The sequence below is a fragment of the Mobula birostris genome, chromosome 7 (assembly GCF_030028105.1).
Source record: "Mobula birostris isolate sMobBir1 chromosome 7, sMobBir1.hap1, whole genome shotgun sequence".
Classification (NCBI taxonomy): Eukaryota; Metazoa; Chordata; class Chondrichthyes; order Myliobatiformes; family Myliobatidae; genus Mobula; species Mobula birostris.
Genome location: NC_092376.1, coordinates 44,682,904 through 44,704,999, shown reverse-complemented (window position 1 = coordinate 44,704,999; position 22,096 = coordinate 44,682,904). Strand labels below are relative to the sequence as shown.

Here is a 22,096-nt window from a genome sequence, read left to right as displayed (position 1 = left end):
GGAATATTCACCACCTATGCATTCACACAAATTAATTATTTTATGAATTTAAAGTTCACAATATCATAATTTTATGTATGATATAGGATAAATATAAATTTTAATATAAATATTTATTATATATTGAAAATGTTGTAAGGGCTATCATCTTGGTCTAAGTGGAGTTAGTTGTTGAAAGACTTGCAGCAAAGATGAATTTACATAAAAAGGAAACAGATATATGGTAAAAAAAAATGTTACACGCAAATGCAAATTAAAATAAAACTGTAACCCGAGGAAGTTTGAAGTAAACTAGAAAGTGTTTGAATCAGTACTGTCACGGAATATATATAGCATGAAGACAAGCCCTTAGTCCAACTCATCCACTAGTGCAGCATCTTTAGCACAGATAAAGCATATAAAATAATAAAATTCCTAAATTAACTGTTAAAGCATTTTCTGTATTTGAAATATTTCTAACCATACATTCTCTATAACACTTAGGAAAAAAAAGTGGTTAAAGTTAATTGGACTTAGCAAATCAATTCAGCTTTCCTTCATGATTTTACCTAGTTGGCCTTATTGGGAATGTTCCAAGCTTTCAGCATTGAATTTACCACAAGTTTTGCTTACAGGTGTTATCACAACGTATTTTATTACTTATGAACTGCAATTGTTTAATCCTCCAGATGAGACAGTGTCTCAAATATTAATACTTTATTTACTGTTCCAAATCAGAATGTGTATTCTTCCAACATTGTGAATTGCCTCCGCTGACTGGTAATGGCCATGGGCGGGGCAAGATTAAGTGGAGCACCAGAATACCACGCTAGGAATGTTTCATTCAAAGTAGTGGAAAGTAAGGAAAAGAGAAAAGCTTCGTAGAGGTTATATGCCAATGAATTCCATTCCATGCCCAGACTATTTTTCAGGAAACCTGATCACTAGGCAGTCTTTCTCCTACCTGTACACAGGCAGAGGCTAAATAGCAAAGCTCCAGAGATAAGGACAGTGAAAAGGTGGTTGCAGGAGGCAGAGGAGCAGCGAGAGGATTACTTCAAGTCGGTGAACTGGGCCGTGTTCAAGGACTCATCCATGCATCGGAATGAATACACCATGGTTGTCACAGACTTTATAAAAACAGTCACAGATAAATGTGGCCCCACAAAATTATTCAGCCTTCCCCAAACAGAAGCTCCGGATGAACCAGGAGATCTGCAGTCTGCTGTGGGGCAGATCAGAGTCATTTGGGTCTAGCGACCAAGTAAGATACAAGAGATCCAGGTACGATCTCCAGAAAACCATCTCACGACAACGTGGAAATTCCTGACTAAACTTAAAGGATGCTGGACAGCTGTGGCAGGGCTTGAAGGTATTACCCCTTATAAAGTGAAACCAAGCGACACTGACGACCACAGGGCTTCATTTCCAGATAAGCTCAATGTGCTCTATGCTCCATTTGACTGTCAAAACACGGAGGAGCCTTCACAAACTCCCACAGCCACTGATGACCCTGTGGTTTCAGTCTCTGAGGTCAATGTGAGAGCATCCTTCAGGAGGGTGAAAGCATCCGGCCCAGATAGGGTACCTGGCCAAGTACTAAAGACATGCGCTGATCAACTGGTTGGATTGTTCACCGATATCTTTAACCTCTTGCTTCGGCAGTGTGAAGTACCCACTGCTTCAAGCACGTTTCAGTTATACCAGTGCCTAAGAAGAACCTGGTAACCTACCTCAATGATTATTGTCCAGTAGCGCTTACATCCACAGTGATGAAATGCTTTGAGAAGTTAGTGATGAAACATATCAATTCCAGCCTGAGAAGCACCTTGGCTCTATTCCAATTTGCCTACCAGCACAACAAGTCCACGCCGGATACCATTTCATTCACCCTTCACTCAACCCTGAAATATCTGGACAGCAAAGGTACACACAGCATGATGCTCTTTATCGCCTTCAGCTCAGCATTCAATGTTATCATCCCCTCTAAACTAATCAATAAACTCCAAGATCTTGGCCTTAGTACCTCCTTGTGCAGTTGGATCCTCTATATCCTCACTTGCAGACCCCAGTCACTTCGGATTGGCAACATCTCCTCCACAATCTCCATCAGCACAGGAGCACCACAAGGCTTTGTGCTTAGCCTCCAGCCCAACTCACTTTACACTTATGACTGTGGCTAGGCACAGCTCCAATGCCATATTCAAGTTTACTGAAAACATCACTGCCTTTGGAAGAATCAAAGATGGTGACAAACCGACATACAGGAGGGAGTTTGAAATCTGGCTGAGTTGCCTCTCACTCAATGTCCAGCAAACCAAGGAGTTGATTATTGACTTCAGGAGGAGGAAACCAGAAGTCCATGTGCCTGTCCTCATTGGGGGATCAAAAGTGGAGAGACTCAGCAACTTTAAATTCCTCAGTGTCATCGCTTCAGAGGATCTGTCCTGGGCCCAGCCCGTGAGTGTAATTACAAAGAAAGCACTGCCGTGCCTTTACTTCCTTAGAGGTTTGTAAAGATTCAGTATGACATCTAAAACTTCTATAGATGTGTGGTGGAGAGTATATTGACTGGTTGCAACACAGCATGGTATGGAAACACCAATGCCCTTGAATGGAAAATCCTACAAAAAGCAGTGGATACAGCCCAGTCCATCATGGGTAAAGCTCCCCCCTTCATTGAGTACATCCACACAGAGCGTTGTTGCCAGAAAGCAGCATCCACCATCGGGGACCCCCACCCCCAAACAGCCTCCCACCACACAGGTCATGCTCTCTTCTAGCTGCTGCCATCAGGAAGGAGGTACAGAAGCCTCAGGTCTCACCAGCAGGTTCAGGAATAATTATTACCCCTCAACCATCAGGCTCTTGGACCAACGGAAGTAACTTCATTTAACTGCACTTGCCCCATCACTGAAATGTTCCCACAACCTACAGACTCACTTTCAAGGACTCTTCATCTCACGTTCTCCATATTTATTGCCTATTTATTTATCATTGTTACTTTCATTTTATCTTTTGTATTTTCATAGTTGGTTTTCTTTTGTACATTGGTTGGTTGTTCACTCTGTTAGGTATGGCCTTTCATTGATTCTATGGTTCTTGGATTTGCTGAGTATGCCCGCAAGAAATCGAAACTCAGGGTTGGAAATGGTGACATACATGTACTTTAATAATAAATTTACTTTGAATTTGCAGCCTTTGGGATGAAGGGTATGGATACTTTCTTAAACGTTCTCCATTCTACATGTGGATAAGCCTGTTCACCAGTAGAGTAAAAGAGATGAGGATACACACAAAAAAATGGCAGGAATGCTGACCGTAAGAGCCAGTAAGTTTAGGTTAATGCCTTTGTGATATATCTAAGGACTATCTTGAGAAAATCCTACTTTTCACTGTGTATGTTTTGCTCTTTATCAAAAGCCCCTTGCAAATTGATAAAAATCTTCACTGTGAAGTGGAAATTAGTTAACAAATTATTTTGCTGAATGTTTAAACGTCTGGATGACTTTTCTCATTCAAGCTGTTCATATGTGAATTCTGCTGTATGCACAGTTAAGTCAGCTATAGCATAATTACATGGTTGTATGATTCATAATACTTTGTAGTTACCAAACATGAATTATTTTACTATCAAATGGAAGGAGGTGCTCCACTGTTTTCATTACCAGTCGATGTGGTCCAAGTCCTATGATATTTTTCAAAGGATTTAACAAAAGTTTCCTGATATTTCTGTCATGGTCTTAAGTGCTGAACTCAACATTGATTTAGATATATTGTTGATTAAAATCTTTCAGAATGAACTTATTTAATCTTCAGTGCCCTGAAGTATCGGAAAAATGTATTTTTTCTGTAAAAGAAAGCCATGTTAATCCAGAATAAATCTGGAAATAACTCATTGCTTGGTATTCACGTTATTGGTCTTTTGAAAACAGGTAACGAAATTTTGAAGTACTTTTTCAAACTTGAATAAATAAGAAATACTTAAAATTCTGACATGCAGGTATAGGTTTCACACCTGTTCATGGGCAGTGTACACTGATTGCACGGAGGGAAGAGCATTACTGATCCGCTGGCAGGATTGCCAATAGTAGAAAGTTTTAACCATTCCAGAAATTTCACTGCATTACCTAGGAAACTAACAAAGCTCCCCTATAACCTGTGCAGTAACAGAATAACTGGAACCAATAGTGAGTTTAGTTACTCCAAGTAGCTTCACATTCTGTTACTGAGTACTGGATGTTGCACTACAGATTTTACATTAATGCAACCCTACTTTTACAATGAGTTAATACCAAACGTGCCCTTAACCTTGCCTGTAAGTTTCCACTGCTTTGAAGCTCAACCGATTCCCATTCAACAGAAAATGTTTCTAATTTCCAGCATTTTCAGTTTTTCAATTTTCAACATGCAAGTCAGGTATCACAGAGTAAAGATGAACTGATTTACATTGGAAATGAATATGTAAATCAGTCTGTGCCCAATCACTCTGCCTGCTGTATGGAAAAAATAATTGGTTGTTACATTCAATAACATAACTACATAACTATGAAGCTTCACAAATATTTGGATACATTCATTTTCACTATTGCACATTAAGAGATTAATACATGATTTGAATTCAGCTTTATTAATCTAAAATATTTTCTCAGTTATCTAATCTTTCATTTGCAAAGTTCAATCTTAGTGTAAAAAGAGCAGCAATAAAATTGGAAATGGTATAATGGGAACTTGACTGCCATTCAGTGATGAACTGTTAGACCATAAGATATAGGAGCAGAAGTAGGCCATTCGGCCCAGTGAGTTTGCTCCACCATTCAATCACGGGCCGATCCAATTCTTCCAGTCATCCCCACTCCCCTGCCTTTACCCCATAACCATTGATGCCCTGGCTAATCAAGAACCTATCTATCTCTGATCAAGAACCTATCTAATTCTGATCAAGAACCTATCTATCTCTGATCAAGAACCTATTCATCTCAGTTCTAGGGTCACAGGCTCTGAAATTGCAGGGAAGATTTCCTGGGCTCTTGTTGTAACTTTGGCTGCTTTCTATTGGCTCTCAGTCACCTTATCTTTAATCCTTTATCCAACTTGCTACTGACATGCAACTTATCCAACAGCAGGAAGGAAGGGGATGGTGGGTTGAAAGTGAGTGTTGTAAGTGTCGCTTTGTGGAGTAGGTTGTATTCCTCATACAGTGCAGCTCCCTAACGGTGTGGAAGGAAAGTATAGAGTTTCTTGAAAGAGAGAATATTCATTTTGCAATAGTGCATGGAAAACTGGTAATTTTTGCAGTCATTTCTTCACCTCACTAAAGTTCTTGATTTCTTTATGACATCGAAGAAGACCATTTGGCTATTAAGTCTCTACCAACTCTCAGAGCATTACTACTTCTTACTACAAAGCCCTTCTATTTACCAAGGGAGTTCGCTGACATTGAGATTGTTGCTCTTTGCATCCGCTGCCCCCCCATGCTGGTGATGCAGGAGCTCAAAGCCACTCACCCCAAAGGTTTCTTCTTTGCTGTTGCTGACTTCAATGGTGCCGACTTAAAAACAGTCCTGCCATCCTGCCAAAGTTCTACCAACCAGAGGAGACAATACATTAAAACTGGTTTATACCAACGTTCATAGAGCCCACAAGGCTCCCCTCACGCCTCCCACCTCCCGCCCTCACCTCAGGTACTCAGACCACATGTCCATTTTGCTAATCCCTACATATAAACTACTGGTTTCAGCAAGTCAAATCAATTTTCAGGGCGATCAAGACCTGGCCAGAAGATGCCACCTCAGCACAGCTGGACTATGTCAAAAGCACGGACGGGAATATGTTCGGGAGGTGGCTGCCTGCGATCCTCACATCAACATTGAGGAAAATGAGGATCAGTGACAAGCTACAGAGGAAAGTGCATCGTGAATGTTACTGTGATTAAACACTACACTACCAGACAAATCAGAAGCCGTGGCTGACTGCAGAGGTTCATGCACAGCTTAGGGATCAGGATGCTGCCTTCAGGTCAGAGAAACAGGGCGGCTCTAAGGTCAGCAAGAGCTACGCTCTCCTGTGCCGTCAGGAAGGCAAAGCAGGAGTACTCACAGAAAATTCACAGACACTTTTTTGACACCAGGGATATGCGGCGCATGTGGCAAGGTATATTAATCATAACAGATTACCAGTCCACCCTGTGCGTCAACAACAGCAAGGCCTCCCATCCCAGTAGGCTGAGTGCCTACCATGCACAATTTGATACAATGCATGATGTGGTATTGAGCAAAGCCCCCTCTCGCCCCTCACCCTGAGGAACAGGCCCCCCTGTCTGGCCACAGCTGAGGTGATGAGGATCCTAGCCAGGGTAAACCACACAAAGCTGCGGGACTGGACAACATGTCTGGTCAGGTGCTGATGGACTGTGTCGCCCAGCCAACAGAGGTCTTAACAGACATCTTTAATATCGCTTTGAAACAGTACACTGTCCCTGCGGGCTTCAAGGCAGCCACCGTCATTCCAGTGCCCAAGGAAGCAACAGTAACTGGCCTAAATGATTACCTAAGCAATCATAAAGTGCTTTGAGTGGCTGGTATTGCATCATATAAAATCCCATCTTCCAGCTACATTGGATCCTCTTCAGTCTACCTTCCACTCAAGCCAGTCCACTGATGATAGCAAAGCCTCAGCACTCCACTCCGTCTTGTCCCACCTAGAAATTGATGCCTCATATGCCAGGATGTTGTTCATTGACTTCAGTTCATCTTTTAACACAACCAACCGTCAGAGACTGGTGGGTAAACTGTTCTTGTTGGGACTCAAACCCTCTCTGAAAATGGATCTCAGACATCTTGATGGAAAGACCACATTCAGTCTGAGTTGGCAGCAACATTTCAAGCTCCATCACATGGAGCTCTGGTTCCCCACCACACCACCACCACTAAGGCTATCTGCTCAGTCCACTGCTGTTCACGCTGCTGACTCACGACTGTACAGCCAGATCCAACTCAAACCATATCATCAAAGTCACCGATGATACCACAGTGGTTGGCCTCATCAGCAACAATGATGAGTCAGCGACAGAGAGGAAGTAGAGAGGCTGGTCAAATAGTGTGAGAATAACAACGTCAGTTTCAACGTGACAAGACAAAAGAGCTGATTGTGGACTTCAGGAAGGCACAGGTCAACCACTCTCCATTGCACATCAATGGCTCTGCCATAGACAGAGTGAAGAGCACAAAGTTCCTTGGTGTCAACATAACGGACTATCTAACCTGGTCCCACAACACCTCCTCATTAACCAAGAAGGTACAGCAGTATCTACACTTTCTGAGGAGACTAAGGGATGCAAGGCTCTCCGCCTCCATTCTAACAGCTTTCTACAAGAGTATCTTCGAGAGTGTCCTGTATGACAGTATCATTGTGTTGTATGGAAGCTGCAAGGCATCAGACCACAAGACCCTACAGAAGAGAGTAAAAACTGCTGAGAGGATCGTTGGGGTCTCCCTCCCCCCTATTCGTGACATTTACCGGGACTATTGCAGACAAAGGACCTGAAGCATTGTTGAGTATCCCTACCACCCATCCCGCAATCTCTTTGACCCACTGCCGTCAGGAAGGAGTACAGGAGCATCAGGACTAGGACTACTAGAATGGGTAACAGCTTCTTCCCCCAGACTGAGACTATTGAATACCCTGCCACCACCAAGGAAAGTCACTAGGAAAGTGAGCTGTTACTGTTTACCTATATGGAAATATCACTGAATGATATTTTATTAATTTATTTGTGGCAATATTTTGTTTCATGTGCTGTGTGTGATATATGTTTCAATGTTTCATCGATGCACAGTGGTCTGAAAGGACATTGTTTTGGTTGGTTTCATACATATATATATATACACACACACACATACATACATATGCATGCACACATATGTTTAATGTGACCAGACTGCACATATATACAGATATACAGTCTGGTGACAATAAACTTGAACATTATCCAATTAACACTTTGTGACATATTCCCTCTCTGATGTCCATTAACTGCCCACTAAATCTTCTATCTTGACCCCCTCCCAGCCACACAAGAGGCAGTTCAGTTTAGGCAAGAGGATTGCTTCTTGAACACGTTGGAGTGGATATGCCTTCTACTGAGTGACCTTCTCACACTCCTAACTACAGTGTTGCTTTGCCTAGCGTCTGTTCATTGTGCTGAGTATGAAGATGAATGGTCCTTCTGACTCCTGTATGTCATTAGCTCCTGATGTGCCATCTCTTCACACTTTTGTAGTCTAAACTTTAAAGATGCCAAGTATTTCAAAATTTCAAAGCAATGGCTGCTCATTAACTGCAGTCATCTGACAGTGCTGAATTGTTTACATAATGCCGCCAGGTGATAGATGAGGTGGTACAGCTGGGGTTCACCTTGCTCCAGAACATGTTATGTTGAATGAGGTTAATGCTTGAGGTTCCTGTTTGGCAGCACAGGCATCACATTTGCATTACATCCTTACAGATGTATGTTTAATCTACATCATTCCGATGGGAATCAGCAATAGCCTCACATGCACCAAAGCCTTGTGTTGATGCATCTTTCATTATGAATATCTATGTATGCACGTGGGAGCATAATCGAATCCATAGCACTCAGACAACGAGTGATCATGTTTTGATGCCTCAATAGGAGCCAACACTTCCCTGGATTTTCTATGTTTGTGAGAAAAGAAATGGCTTTGTACAGGCTTTATTTGCTACTTGGGTAATAAGAAAGAATATTGACACACATTATTTAACGAACCATGTAGTTAATCTCCAGACCTTTGCATTGCTTTGCTATAATATGGAAAACAAATATGAGTTAAAGACAGGGTGAGATTGGTGGCTTGAGACTGGAGCTATAGAATCTCAGTAGCGTCGGATTAATTCAGCAATGAGCACTGTACCATTGCAAAAACTCACAGCTAATTAGTTAGCAGTTTAAGTAATACTGCAAATAGTATTTGGGAAATTCCATTACTGTATCCTTTTTTGCAGCAAAATATGTCAATATATGGTATATAAATCCTTTCTCAGATCTTGCAGCATGCTTTTATGAAGATGCTGAGTGCTCAACGGAAATTAAATTATTAGCGTACTATAAATTTTATTGGATGATGGACGCTCTCCTCACTTGTGAAACGAAGTCCACAGTGGATTGATGAAGAATAAAATGTGGAATTAAGCAAGAAATAGAGAATACATAACAGAGAGATATAGTAATCAGAGGCAAATGTGGCTCAAGTATTGTCTCTGATTCTGTAGGCTGGTCTACCATTGGTTTCATTGTCCATTAAATATTTGAAACCTGAGGCAATAATTCTGGAGAAATACACGTGTGCTGTTACCGATATCAGCTAATAGAAAGGGGAAGGAAAGAGCAACACCAGTCTCCCCAGCTGGATTGTCCATCCAATATGTCTTTGAGATCTTTTTACGATTTATGCTTATCGACGTCGTTATTTGTGAACTTACTTTACTGGAACTTTGTGTATGCACCATGAAGGATTGTTTATGATCATATTCATATGTATTGATTTTGTGCAAAGTCTAAATGACTTTCTTTGGGACTGAAAGCTGCTGATTTCAGATGATGGATTGAAGCAGTGATGAAGAATTAGCAATAATAGCAGTTTGTATCCTCCTAGAGTTAAATGAAACAGAAGACAAATCAATGAATTGTGCCAGTCTCATCTCTGTGAAAGTGCAACCTAGTTAGTCCCATTCCCCACTTTCTTTCATGAACAGTACCTGAATTATGAAGCCAGGGGTCACTTTATTGTCTTATTTATAAAACCCAGCGTGGTAAATATATTTACAGCACTCCCTCTCCAAACAGGAGAAGTTTCATTTGTTACATCCTCTTTCAGTATCTATACAGAGCACAGAGGAATCTTGGAACTCATCAATAAATTTACATAGTCAAAAGTTCACCTCCCTTTACTCTATCATGGTGAAATCTTAAAGGAATTCCAAATTTCTCAATCCCTATGCAAGGTCTTGATTTGCACAGTCGAACGTCCCTTTGTCTCCACGGATGCTGTCTGACCTGCTGAGTTCCTCATTCCAGATCCCAGCTTCTGCAATCTATTGTTTTGAGTCAATGTTGATTGTCCTGAGCCATAAGGTTTTGGTGACAGTAAGGAGAAGGAATATTAAGCAGGGTTGATTGGATTCTTTCGTGTTGCAGATGGCCTGTATGTATAGCATGAATATCTCTTTGCTAAATATTACCTTGACATAGATAGCTTTATTATCAACCCATTTCAGATCTTACGGAGGCAAGAAAATTATTGTTGAAGCAGCTGACAATAGTTGGGGGTAGGATATGGGAGGTGAAAACAGACCTAGGAGTCCTCATTCAGGATTTCCTTAAGGTTAAATTACAGGCTGAATCGGTAGTAAAGAAGGCAAATGCAAAGTTAGCATTCATTTCAAGAGGACTGGAAGATAAAGGCAAGGATATACTGTTGAGGCTTTATAGGGATTTGATCTGACCATACGTTTGTGTCATGGTCTGGTCCTTGATGTCCGCATTCCGGTTTCACAGTCCGGTCCATCAATCCGTATTCCAGGTTTTCTGGTTTTCCATTGTTCTTTTGGGTGCTCTAATTCTTGTACGGGCAGACATATAAATACCTCCGGAGACCAGGGCTTGGCTGCTGGATTGTTCCTGTCCAAACCCCCTGTCTGAATCCCTTCTCTGCCTCTTCCTCCTGAAGCCTTCCCCTGCAACCAGTGTCTGAAGCCTTGCCTTGCCTTGCCTGCAACCTTTGCCTGCACCGCTATCAAGTTCAACCGCTGGAGCAAGATAAGGAACTGTCTATTGTTGTTTTGAACTGTCTCTGTGTCCATGCCTTCAGTAGGTAGGTCTGGCCATTTGCTGCTACCTAGTGTTGGGAACAGTCTCTGTGTCCATGCATTTGCTAGGTAGGTCTGGCCGTTTGCTGCTACCTAGTGTTGCGAACCGTCTCATCGTGTTCAGCATTCTGTGTAGAGCCCCGGCCCCAAGTCCTGTTCCCAAGGAGGGGTCCCGGCTCTGTGTTCTGCGCTCCTGCCTCCCAAGACCAAGGCTCTGTGTTCTGCGTTCCTGTCTCCCAAGACCAAGTCAAGGCTTCAGGGTCTCGTCCTGTCCTTGTGCCTCGCCCAGCCCAGGAGTACCTCGTCTAGTCCAAGCCATGTCCAAGAACCTCATACTGTCCAAGTCAAGGCTTCATGTTTTTGTCCTGTCCATGTGCCTCATCCTGTCCATGTGCTTCGTCCTGTGCTGGAGTCCCTTCATCCTATACTGGAGTTCCCTCGTCTTGCCCAGCAGTCTCTCATTCTGTCCTGTAGCTTCACCTAGTCCTGTCTCCCAAGGCTATGTCATGTCTTGGCCTACTTCCGGAGTCCAAGCCCGAGTCAAGACCCAGGTTCTGGGTCCTTGTCCAGTCTCCGGCTCGAAGTCCAAGCCCAGGCTTCTAGTTCCCAGTTCCTTGTCCTGGTCCCGCTTGCCTAGCCAATGTCCTAGCCCAAGTCTGTGTTCTTGTTCCAGCTCTCTAGTCTGCATCCAGTCACGTCCCTAACTCAGCTCTCTAGTCAAGTCCTCTTCCTAGTACTTCAGTGTCTGTGTTTGAGTCTGCTCCCAGCACCCCGGTTATGATATTTTGAGCTCAGTACCTGAAGAAGGATGTGCTGCTGCTGGAAAAGGTAAGAAGAAATACACAAAAATGATCCCTAGAATGAAAGATGTAACATATGAGGAGCATTTGATGTCCTGCAGACCTGCACTCGATGAAGTTCAAAAGGATGAGGGGACTGTTGTTGAAGTATAGTGGATACTGAAAGACCTGGATAGAGTGGACATGGAGAGGGTGTGTCCATCAGTACGTCGGAATCTGAGATCAGAGGACACAACTTCAGAATATAGAGACATCCCTATAGAACTGAGATGAAGAGGAATTTCTTCAGCCAGAGAGTAGTGAGTCTATGGAATTTTTTGCCACTGAGGGATGTGCAGGCCAAGTCATTGGATGTATTTAAGCCAGGCATTGTTAGGCTCTTGGATTGTAAAAGGAGTTGGGATTATGGGGAGAAGGCAGGAGAATGGGGTTGGAAAAAAAACGCATGATTGAATGGTGGAACAAACTCAGCTTAATGACTTAATTCTGCTTCAATATCTTATGTGCTTATGATATGGGCCTGAGAAACACCTACAGTATATTACATTGGAAAGCATACAGAAGCCTGTTCATTGGATCATTAACAGGGCAAGTTTGATATGAAGTGACTTAAGGAGTTATTCAAACAAATGTCTGACAGCTTAAATCGGGGTCGGCAACCTTTTAGCCTCTGTGGGCCAGATCGCGTATTAATGGGCAGACGGTGGCCAGATAAATGTCATAAAAAACTTGAAGTATGGGAATTATCCATTTAAATACATCTAGTTATGTTTTGCACAAATTAATGAATAATGCATGTAGAAAATCATTTGTGCTTAACCAAGGATGCCAATTAGTAATCAAAGAATTCAGTTTAATTGCAATTTATTTCAATCAAGACATCTTTTGAATCTATTAAAAGGACACAAAGAATCTTTAAACATAAAACGTATGAACATGATGCATTGAATGGTGGTAAATTAAGTATAATAAAAAAGAAAATGTTAATGCAAACAGTTGATAAATCAACATGAAACTTGATGCTGTTTGTTGCTTGAAAGCTTCTCAATATTGGGTGTCAGACTTGTTGATGCCAAGAGCAAGATTTTATCCAGATGGGCATCAGGCAATCTTGTTCTCAAATGGTTCTTGGTGTGCTTCATTTTTGAAAATAATTGCTCACACAGATAAGCGCTGCCAAACAATGATGCCATCTTTTTTGCATGGTCCACTAAGTTAGGATACTTCCCACTTGGATGAATATATTTTCTACAGAAGTCAAGCACTGACACATCTTCAGAATGAAATTTCAATCTCAATATGTCATCACACTGCATCTCAATCAATTCCATTTGAAAAATTCCTGATGCAGTGTCCACTTCCACATCAAATGGAGTAGCAAACAGCTTGAACTCATTTGCATGCAAGCGAAAATCAGCAAAATGAGATGAAAACTCTTTACTCAATTCTTGGGCCTTTGTCTCCGAAATTTCGGCATTCAGTGTTTACCTTCTTGCATTTTGCATTCATAGCCATTGGAATTTTTTTCTTCGGTTTTATTTCAAAACGCGAGTTATTCAACAAGTATCGTAGCACATGTAAATATCTGGATATTTAGCGTGGATTTCTTGTTAAAAAACAGTGACGGTGTTTCTGTTTACAAATTTGAACGAACCCATCTGAAAACCTGCGTGTGCACGGAGAGTATCTAATACATTTAATAAGGTAGTCTGCCTTCCCGTCATTCGTATATACCAGTGTTTGGTTTGGAACAAAACGGAACCTAGGGCCAGTGTAACAAGACGCCATGCATATCCATCAGTGTGGTCGTGTGAAACACTCAGAATAAGGAAAAATCGCTCGCAGACCAGATAAGCATAGTATCCCAATATTTGCTCACATGCTGGTCAAAATACCTTTGGCCCGCGGGCCGTAGGTTACCTACCCCTGGCTGAGATAAAGATAAAGGCTTTAAGAAAGGAGAGAGAGGCTTGAAGATTTATCAAATAAATTCTGATGCCTAAAGGAGGGTTCAGATGACAATGAAGAAGAAAAGAAAACTAGGGATACACAGGAGCCAGAATTTTCCAAGAGCAGATCACAAAGATAGGGAGGGGTAATGATGATGATGAAGATAAGCTGGGTTAAAAAGATGACGGATGCTGGAAATCTGAATTAAAAACTGCAAATGCTGTGAACACAAAATGGCTCAGGCATTATCTGTGGAGAGAGAAGCAAAGTTAATATTTCAGATTGATGAAGGTTCTGATGGTCCTTGACATCTGTGTCCATATTTTGATAGTAGCAATAAAAAAATGTTGCCAACAAAAATCAAATAAAATGCTAAAATTGAACAAAATTGCTGAAACCTCAAAATGCCAGTAACCTGAAGTCTATTTATAATTTTTGCTCGGAACAAAACAGAGGGTTACCACCTTTAACACACCATCAAATCAAAATAGATTTGCCTTGGTGCCCATTTAAAATGCTAGGCAATTATAATGAAGGGCCCACTCTCAACGAGGAAATTGGGAATCTTAGCTGTGTTAATTTGCATTTCTTTGCCACATATTTAAACACTTGAGCCCACAGCAGCTGCTGCCTCTGCTTCCTGGCCAAAGTTATGCCTCATTCCTTCTGTGACTCTTCCTTTCCAGTTTTCTTTCAGCCTGACGGTGCCATTCCTAGTTATGTGCCTCCAAGCAAACCTTTTCTTGTGCCAACTTGTTCCTTACCAGTGTCTTGGACATTTGCTCCGGTTCATCCTTTCCCTGTGACGGGAGGTGTGTTTCAAACTACCAGCCTTTTTACGCCATATCTCAGCACTTAATAAACCTGCTTTTTACTAATTCTTATATTATCTGTTATCTATGACGTTGAACCTAACCCATAAGAATCAATAAAAATATGCTGTAGCACTGGAATTTTATTTGACGTTAAACATTTAGAAACATTTCAATCATATATATTCATCACAGTCACAATTTTGGCAACATTGTTCCTCTCCGAGCCATCTCTCCATACTGTCAATCTATGTGCAGCTGGCGGAGCTGAGGCCTCGTTGCTTCAGTGATCCAGGTCAATCCTGTCTGTGTGGAGTGGACATTCTTCCTGTTACCACATGTGTTTTCCCCAGATGCTCTGGTTTAGAGTTATGGAACCGGCCCTTCGGCCCATCTACCAACCATCAACCTCTCGCTTATACTAATCCTCTGTTGATTGCATCAGTCTGGCTGAAGGGATCAAAAGTCCTGTTTCCACGTTTGCTAATCTCTACAAAGCCAGATGGGAATGTGAACAGAGCAATCGGGATTCAAGGGGCTGTACACAAATTGAATGAGTAGGCACGAACATTCAGATGCAATCTCATGTGGTAAAAAGTGAAATCATCCACTTTTTGGTATGCAAGACAGAAAATAAAACACCTTTAAATGGTGTCAGATTGGGAATGTTTCTTCCACCCATTCCCACTGAGCTGACTATCAAACTCTGGGCCTCCAGCTGCAATGGCCTCAACAGTAATTAGAGTTTTGGACAGCCCTGACGATCTGCGATGGGAGGCTGGGCAGAGCTGGCCCACCTGCAGTAATTCAGATTCCACAATCAGATTATATCTAGTTTAGAGTAACAGAGCCAAGTCCAGCACCAGCACATGGAGTCGGACACTAAAATGGAGATCGGCATGCTGATATCCTTAGCTCAGTCCAGCTCGGAGTGTCTGAGTGACATCACTTGCCCTCAGGGCAGCCAGTCGCAGCCAGCTTGATTGGTCCATTGTCGGGGCAATACTGTATACTGACTGTGGTCTCCCTTCTCTCAGTACTGTGGTCATTATTCTTTCTAATTTATCTCAAGGGCTTGGATTCCAAATTCAATCCAAGTTCATTAGTGCAGATGGTATCACATTAAGACTGTCAATAGAATCCAGGAAAGCAGTCCAGAAAATGCAGCTAAATAAAATATAAGTTGGCTGAACTGTGAAAGGCAAACTTTAATGTGACAAATGTACACTAATGTACACAGGAACGAAAAATAAGAGATGTGCCCTCTGTGAATCAATTGAAGGAGCGCAGAATGAAATTAATGGTGATCAAAAAGTTTTAGTAAATCCATCACTCAGAATGTTCATTCAATGCAGCAAGAAAAATAACAAAAACATGCTGATTTATACAAAGCAGCAGAACACAAGTTATAATCATGCTGTACCACTTAAGACTTGCCATATCCCTAGCACTGTGCACAGCACTCATTGCTGAGAAACCAGGGAGAGATTCAACTGGTTTAACAGGTAAAGAATCACAAAGCTGAGCCTTGGTAACGCACATGGAATCATGAGTGAAGCATAGTGTTTTAGCAGGTAAGGCAGGTACCTGCAATAACTTATCTACTCCCAAACATTAGAGATTTTGTAGGTGCTGAAAATTCAGAGCAACACACAAGGTGCTGGAGGAACTCAACAAGTCATGCAATATCTATGGAGGGAATAAGCAGTTGACAATTCGTGCCAGAACCGCTCCATAGATGCTGACTGATCTGCTGAGTTCCTCCAGCATTTTGTTCACTTTCTCTGCTCCCACAGGTTAGACTAAAGAGGTGTTCCATATTCAGCATCTCCATAGCATTTACACAGTGATCAGTGAACTGTTTGCAGGAGTTTAATCTGGAATACTGTTTTAAAGGCAGGATGTAATTTCAAACTGATATAAGTCAGAGTCAGAATCAGAATCAGAATCAGAACCAAGTTTAATATCACCAGCACTTTGTGAAATTTGGTGATTCTGCAGCAGCAGTACATTACAATACATAATAATAGAGAAAAAGCTGTGAATTACAGTATATATATATATATACACACACACACACTAAATAGTTATTTTAAATAAGTAGTGTAAAAATAGAAATTAAAAAGTAGTGAGGTAGTGTTTATGGGTTCAATATCCATTTGGAAATTGGATGGCAGAGGGAAAGAAGCTGTTCTTGAATCACTGAGTGTGTATCTTTATGCTTCTGTACCTCCTTCCTGATGGTAGCAATGAGAACAAGGCATGACCTGGGCCTTGGGGGTCCTTAATGATGAAGATGCCCCGGATACTACAGAGACTAATGCTCACGATGGAGCTGACCTTTACAACTCTCTGCAGCTTACTTCAATCCAGTGCAGTACAGCCCCCACACCACCCGCCCCCCCATACCAGAGGTGACGCAGTGAGTTCGAATACCCTTCACGGTTCATCTGTAGACTCTAGAACTGCTATTCTTCTTCACTTAAAGGGTGGCCACTCACGTTCAAGTGTTTCTGGGTAGGGTGATGGAAGCAAAAGCATTGAAGCAATTTTGAAGCAACTGAATGTGAGAAGTGCATGTTGGGTGAAAATAAATGAACAATATATGTTTCTGCATGGGTTAGTATTTTGTAATTGTGTTATCTTAAATCAAGATTTCAAGAAACTAAAGCATTTATTATATTCTTAGAATTACTATTTTTTTTGTTTGTATTAAACAGTGGTTTCTAGCGTTATAGTTAAAAACGTTGCTTTTCTTTCTTGGGTTCAAACAGGTCCCACATTAGCAGTATATCCTATATCAGATGAAATCAATTCTTTCTGTAGCTTGTAGACATGGCTTGAAATTGGCCCTGTTCATTTAAACCAGAGTTCCTGGTGTGTTAGCTGACTGAACAGCTTTTATTTTAATCTTTCATTCTTTTTCAGGGCCAGAAGGTGCTCTCTTTGAACACTCCGTGGAGACGCCAGTTGTCAGGGCTGAACCTTTCAAGCAGCTTAGGTAGGAAACAAACACCAGAATAACAATGGCAAATTTGTTTTGCCCAAGGATCTAAATATTAACTTAGTCAAAGCTCTGTGTAAAGTTGCAACAGATGTACAATAACAGCATAAAAGTGGGTTTAGCAAATCTGTTCTGAAGATTGTAAATTTAGTTACCAAAGCAACTTCTTTCAAGTGTTAAAACTGACCAGATCAACTGAATTTTAGAGGAGATTGTTTTTTACTACATTACTTTTGAACTAAGATTCTTTCAAACTACTGCAATTCAATCCTTCAATTTTATTCGCAATTGCAGTGTACAGATTTTCAAAGAACATCTGATAAGCAATTTTAAGAAGGTTCTGTTATAATATACTTGTATTTCCAGCACAAAGGAAAATAACAAAAACCCTGTCAACATGCATCAACTGGTCAGGTGCATCTAATATAATTCTGGCCAAAATGGCCTCAAGTTTCAGTGCAAAAAGTGATCTCCTGAACAACTTTCCAAATCTGTTCCTATAACCATCATGTGCGATTCAATCTGTATCTTATTCTGTGGGAGTGAAAGTTAATCATAAACTCATGTAAGAATCTCAAATGTGGCAGTGAAAATGTTTTTCTGTGAATGTTGTAAATTGTCTGTCTCATTGTGCATCTTTATAAGTGAAATTAAATTTCCTCCCCTTTCTGTGGGATCAGCAGAAGCTTTTCAATCAGATTAAAACTGTTTTCTTGTGAGCTTTCTTAGTAACCGCAAATATTGTTTACAACTGGAACAGAATATAATAAAGGATAGGAAACCCATGATTTGATAAAAGTGGTAATAACAAATACTGCACAACCCAGAGTTGTAAAGGACTGCAATAGAAATGTGAAGTTATTACGTATTTGTATAGCTGCCATAGTGGATTTGATATGAGTGTTTCAAAGGTATTTTTATCTTTTGATAAAATGGTATAGTAGGCAGTAACTGGTAAGCCTTGTGTCAGTAAATAATTATACAGATCTGCTTCTGAGCTCAAAATAAAAACAATGGCCACACTCAAGAGTGTCCACTCAGAACACCAGTCTTTAGGAAGAAGTACAGTATTCTTAAAAAGGAACCTTCTATCCAAGCATAACATGACATTATTATCTATTTCCACATAAACTTAATTAAAAGAAACATTATATTATTTTAAACCTCTATATCACTTCATTAAGGCCATAAGATCATTAGACACAGGGGCCGAATTAGACGCTTTGGCCCTTCGAGTCTGCTCTGCCATTCTGTTGTGGCTGATTTATCGTCCCTCTCAGCCCTGTTCTCCAGTCTTCTCCCCATGACCTAATCAAGAACCTATCAACCAATGCTTTAAACATATTCAATAACTTTGCCTCCCTGCCTTCTATGGAAATGAATCCCATAGTTTTGCCACCCTCTAGCTAAAGAAGTTCTTCCTGAAGAATACAAGGGAAATTCTTGTATTCTGAGGTTGTGCCCCCTGGTCCTAGGCTGCTCTGCTATAGGAAACATCCTCTCCACGTGCACTTTCTCTAGGCCTTCCAATATTCTGCAAGTTTCAATAAGATCTCCCTTCATTCTTCTAAATTCCAGCAAGTATAAGCCCAGAGCCATTAAACAATCCTCATATGTTAACCCTTTCATTCCCAGGATCATTCTCATGAACCTCCTTTGGACCCTATCCAGTGCTAGCACATCCTTTCACAGCTCAGACACCCAACACTGCTCACAGTACTCCAAATACAGTCTGGCCAATGCCTTGAAAAGCCTCAGTTTATAAGATATTGCGAAGTCTTTTGGACATGAATATATTGTATAGTGATTTCCAAGGTGAACATACACTCTATTGGGTACCTCCTGTACCTAATAAAGCAGCCTCTGAGTATATGTTCATGGTCATATGATGCTGTAGACCACCCACTTCGAGATTCGATATGTTGTGCATACAGAGAAGCTTGTCTCCACACTTGATTATTTCAGATAATGTTGCTTTCCTGTCACCTTGAACCAGTCTGGCCATTCTCCTCTGACCTCTCTCATGAACAAGGTGTTTTTTCCCACAGAGCTGCCACTGACTTGTTTTTCGCACCATTCTCCGTAAACTCTAGAGAATGTTGTGCGTGAAGATCCTAGGAGATCAGATAAGCCACCCGGTCTGGCACCAACAATCGTTCCATGGTCAAAGTCACTTAGATCACATTTCTTCCCATTCTAACGTTTGGTCTGAAGGACACTTGTTGAACCTCTTGACCAAGTCTGCATGCTTTTATTGAGCTTCTGCCACAGGATTGGCTGATTCGCTATTTTCATTAATAAGCAGGTGTACACGTGTACCGAATAAAGAGGACACTGAGTATGTTATGTAGTGATTTCCAAGTGTAAGTCCAGTGGCAGTTGTATCTACTGGATTACTCAGTCCCTTTTGGAATCACCGATAGTAGATGGCACTTTGAGTTCTTTAAAGAATGGCAAGTTTCATGTACTGCTTTGCAAGCATGCAATGCTATAATTATCGATCATTCTGCAGAAGTCATTTCAAATAGAAACTGTGAAACTGCTTGCTTGATCATGTGGCTTTCTTGTTTAGCAAGAACAATGTCTCTAGACCAATGGCATCAAACTGCATTTCATATCTTTCTCTTCATTCGTTTTACCTCTGGTCATTGTAGCAAATATGCAGATAATGATCATTTACCTCTCAGAGTATCTCTGGAAGAGGTTGAGGGATGTATGATGAAGTAAGTGTAGTTGGTGTAGTTGTCTTGTCATTGTTATTGTTGTGTGGTTATTAATAAACTAATATGGTTTTGATTTGTATGATTTTCTTCAGTACAAACAGGATAGATGACTTTCTTAAACATTCACATAAATCTCTCCACTTCACTATCAGTATATGGCCAGAGAGGGGTGATTTTTCCCCAGTTTGCTGCATACTCCCTGATGTCCTCACAATGGGTTCATTATTCTGAGTTCCTCCAGCACTTTGTACGTGTTGCTTGGATTTCCAGCATCTGCAGATTTTCCTCTTGTTTGTTATAGATGCAAACTCTTTAATCCATCCTCAAGACACAGGGCTGTGATCAAGCTTTGCTTGTGTAACTTTCACAGATGCAGAACTGACATTTTCCTCAGAAGGGAATCTGTGATAGATGCCAACATCACCAGCACGTGCAGTTTCCATGTCATCGTTGATTGGCATTCTAGTCGTTTGTTGATTTTGTATTCAACCCAGTAACTTATTGCTTAGACAAGTGCACCTACTTTACTTTCAGTAAGATCGTGGCTTTGAACTCAGAGTCACTAACCCACATTCATGACTCCATTGATCCATTAATATGTGTTCAGTTCTGTTCGCCTTATTATAAGAAGGAGAACGTATATTACGAGAAATGTTTGAGCAAGCTAGGGCTTTTCTCTTTGACTAGAGGTGTATAAGATTTATAGAGTGGACATCAGTGGCTTTTTCCCAGGGTGTCAATGGCCAATAGCACAGGATATTCCTTTAAGGAGAGTGGAAGAAAGTTTAGTGAAGGTGTCAGAGGTCAGGTTTTTTACACAGAGAATCGTATGTGCATGGAACACACTGCCAGTGGTGATGGTAGAGGCTGATAAGTTCTGGACATTTCAGAGACTCTTAGACTCAAGGATGAAAAAAAATGGAGATATTACAAGGATGACTCCTTAGTAATAAGGGTCAGAAAGCCACAGAAAGAATCTGCGATTACTGACAAGCACCTTTACTGTCTTAAACAAACAAGCGTGTGAATTCATACTGTAAGTACCTGTGTGCACATACACTAGGTTTCCCTGACTCTCCTGAATAGTCAAAGAATAGAAAAGGTAATACCAAGGCAAAGGAGTTTATGCTGGCCAGTTCTTTCTCACAGTCCCGATTAACTCTCCATATGTTCCACGTAGGGTCGCTCACACATGTATCTGTGATAGTTTATCTCCAGTGTCATTACTATTTTGCATTTGAAACCTTTGCTTTTATATTCATTCCTTACCAGTTCAAACCTTGCATTTGCAGTGTCATTGGCCATGAGTCATCTGACAGACCTGTAACACCTTCTTATTGGCCAGCATCCATTTATTGCCCTTTTTCCGCAAGTGACAACTGGTAATTTTATACCTCTTTGTTCTAAAACAGTTACCAAACTAGTAACCAGCTTGAGTCACTCAGGCAGACACAGACCCCACCATTCATAAAGCTGCATGTTATATCTAACCAAAGAACACCTAAAAAAAATAACTTCTTATGTGGAAATTATCTCTAGTCCAGCAGATTACCTGGAGCATCATTGTGTCAACTTTAAAACACTGATTCAACCAAGCAACACAAGTTCACAAAATGGAGGATGCAGAGAAACTTCACAAAATGGCAGCCTCCATTCCTTCGACCTCATGGCAAGAGCCAAGACAATTGGTCTGTCTGTTTCCACTGTCCATGATTTGTAAACCGAAGTTCTTTCTGGCTAACAGAGGGCTGTCAGTTATGTAGAGTGGAAAGGTTCGATTGATTGTGAAGTAAATCAAAAGGTTGGCACATCATTGTGGTTCGAAGGGCCTGTACTATACTATACTGTTCCACATTCTATGCTTTTCTTTGAGATCATCAAGCATAATCTATGTTATAGGTGCAACTGTGACTTCCTTGGGCACTTTGTGTAAATCTCCTA

The 22,096-nt window shown here is 41.1% G+C and overlaps 1 protein-coding gene across 9 annotated transcripts in view; it reads left to right on the top strand.

Annotated features, from left to right (window-relative positions):
• LOC140200156 (gamma-sarcoglycan-like) overlaps nucleotides 1-22,096 on the top strand; it is a 630,311-nt gene that overhangs the window by 566,409 nt on the left and 41,806 nt on the right. For all 9 annotated transcript variants that reach the window (XM_072263045.1, XM_072263048.1, XM_072263047.1 and 6 more), the window contains one exon: nucleotides 17,357-17,429. In XM_072263045.1, the coding sequence (XP_072119146.1) occupies nucleotides 17,357-17,429 (73 nt within the window). The remainder of the gene's footprint in view (nucleotides 1-17,356; nucleotides 17,430-22,096) is intronic.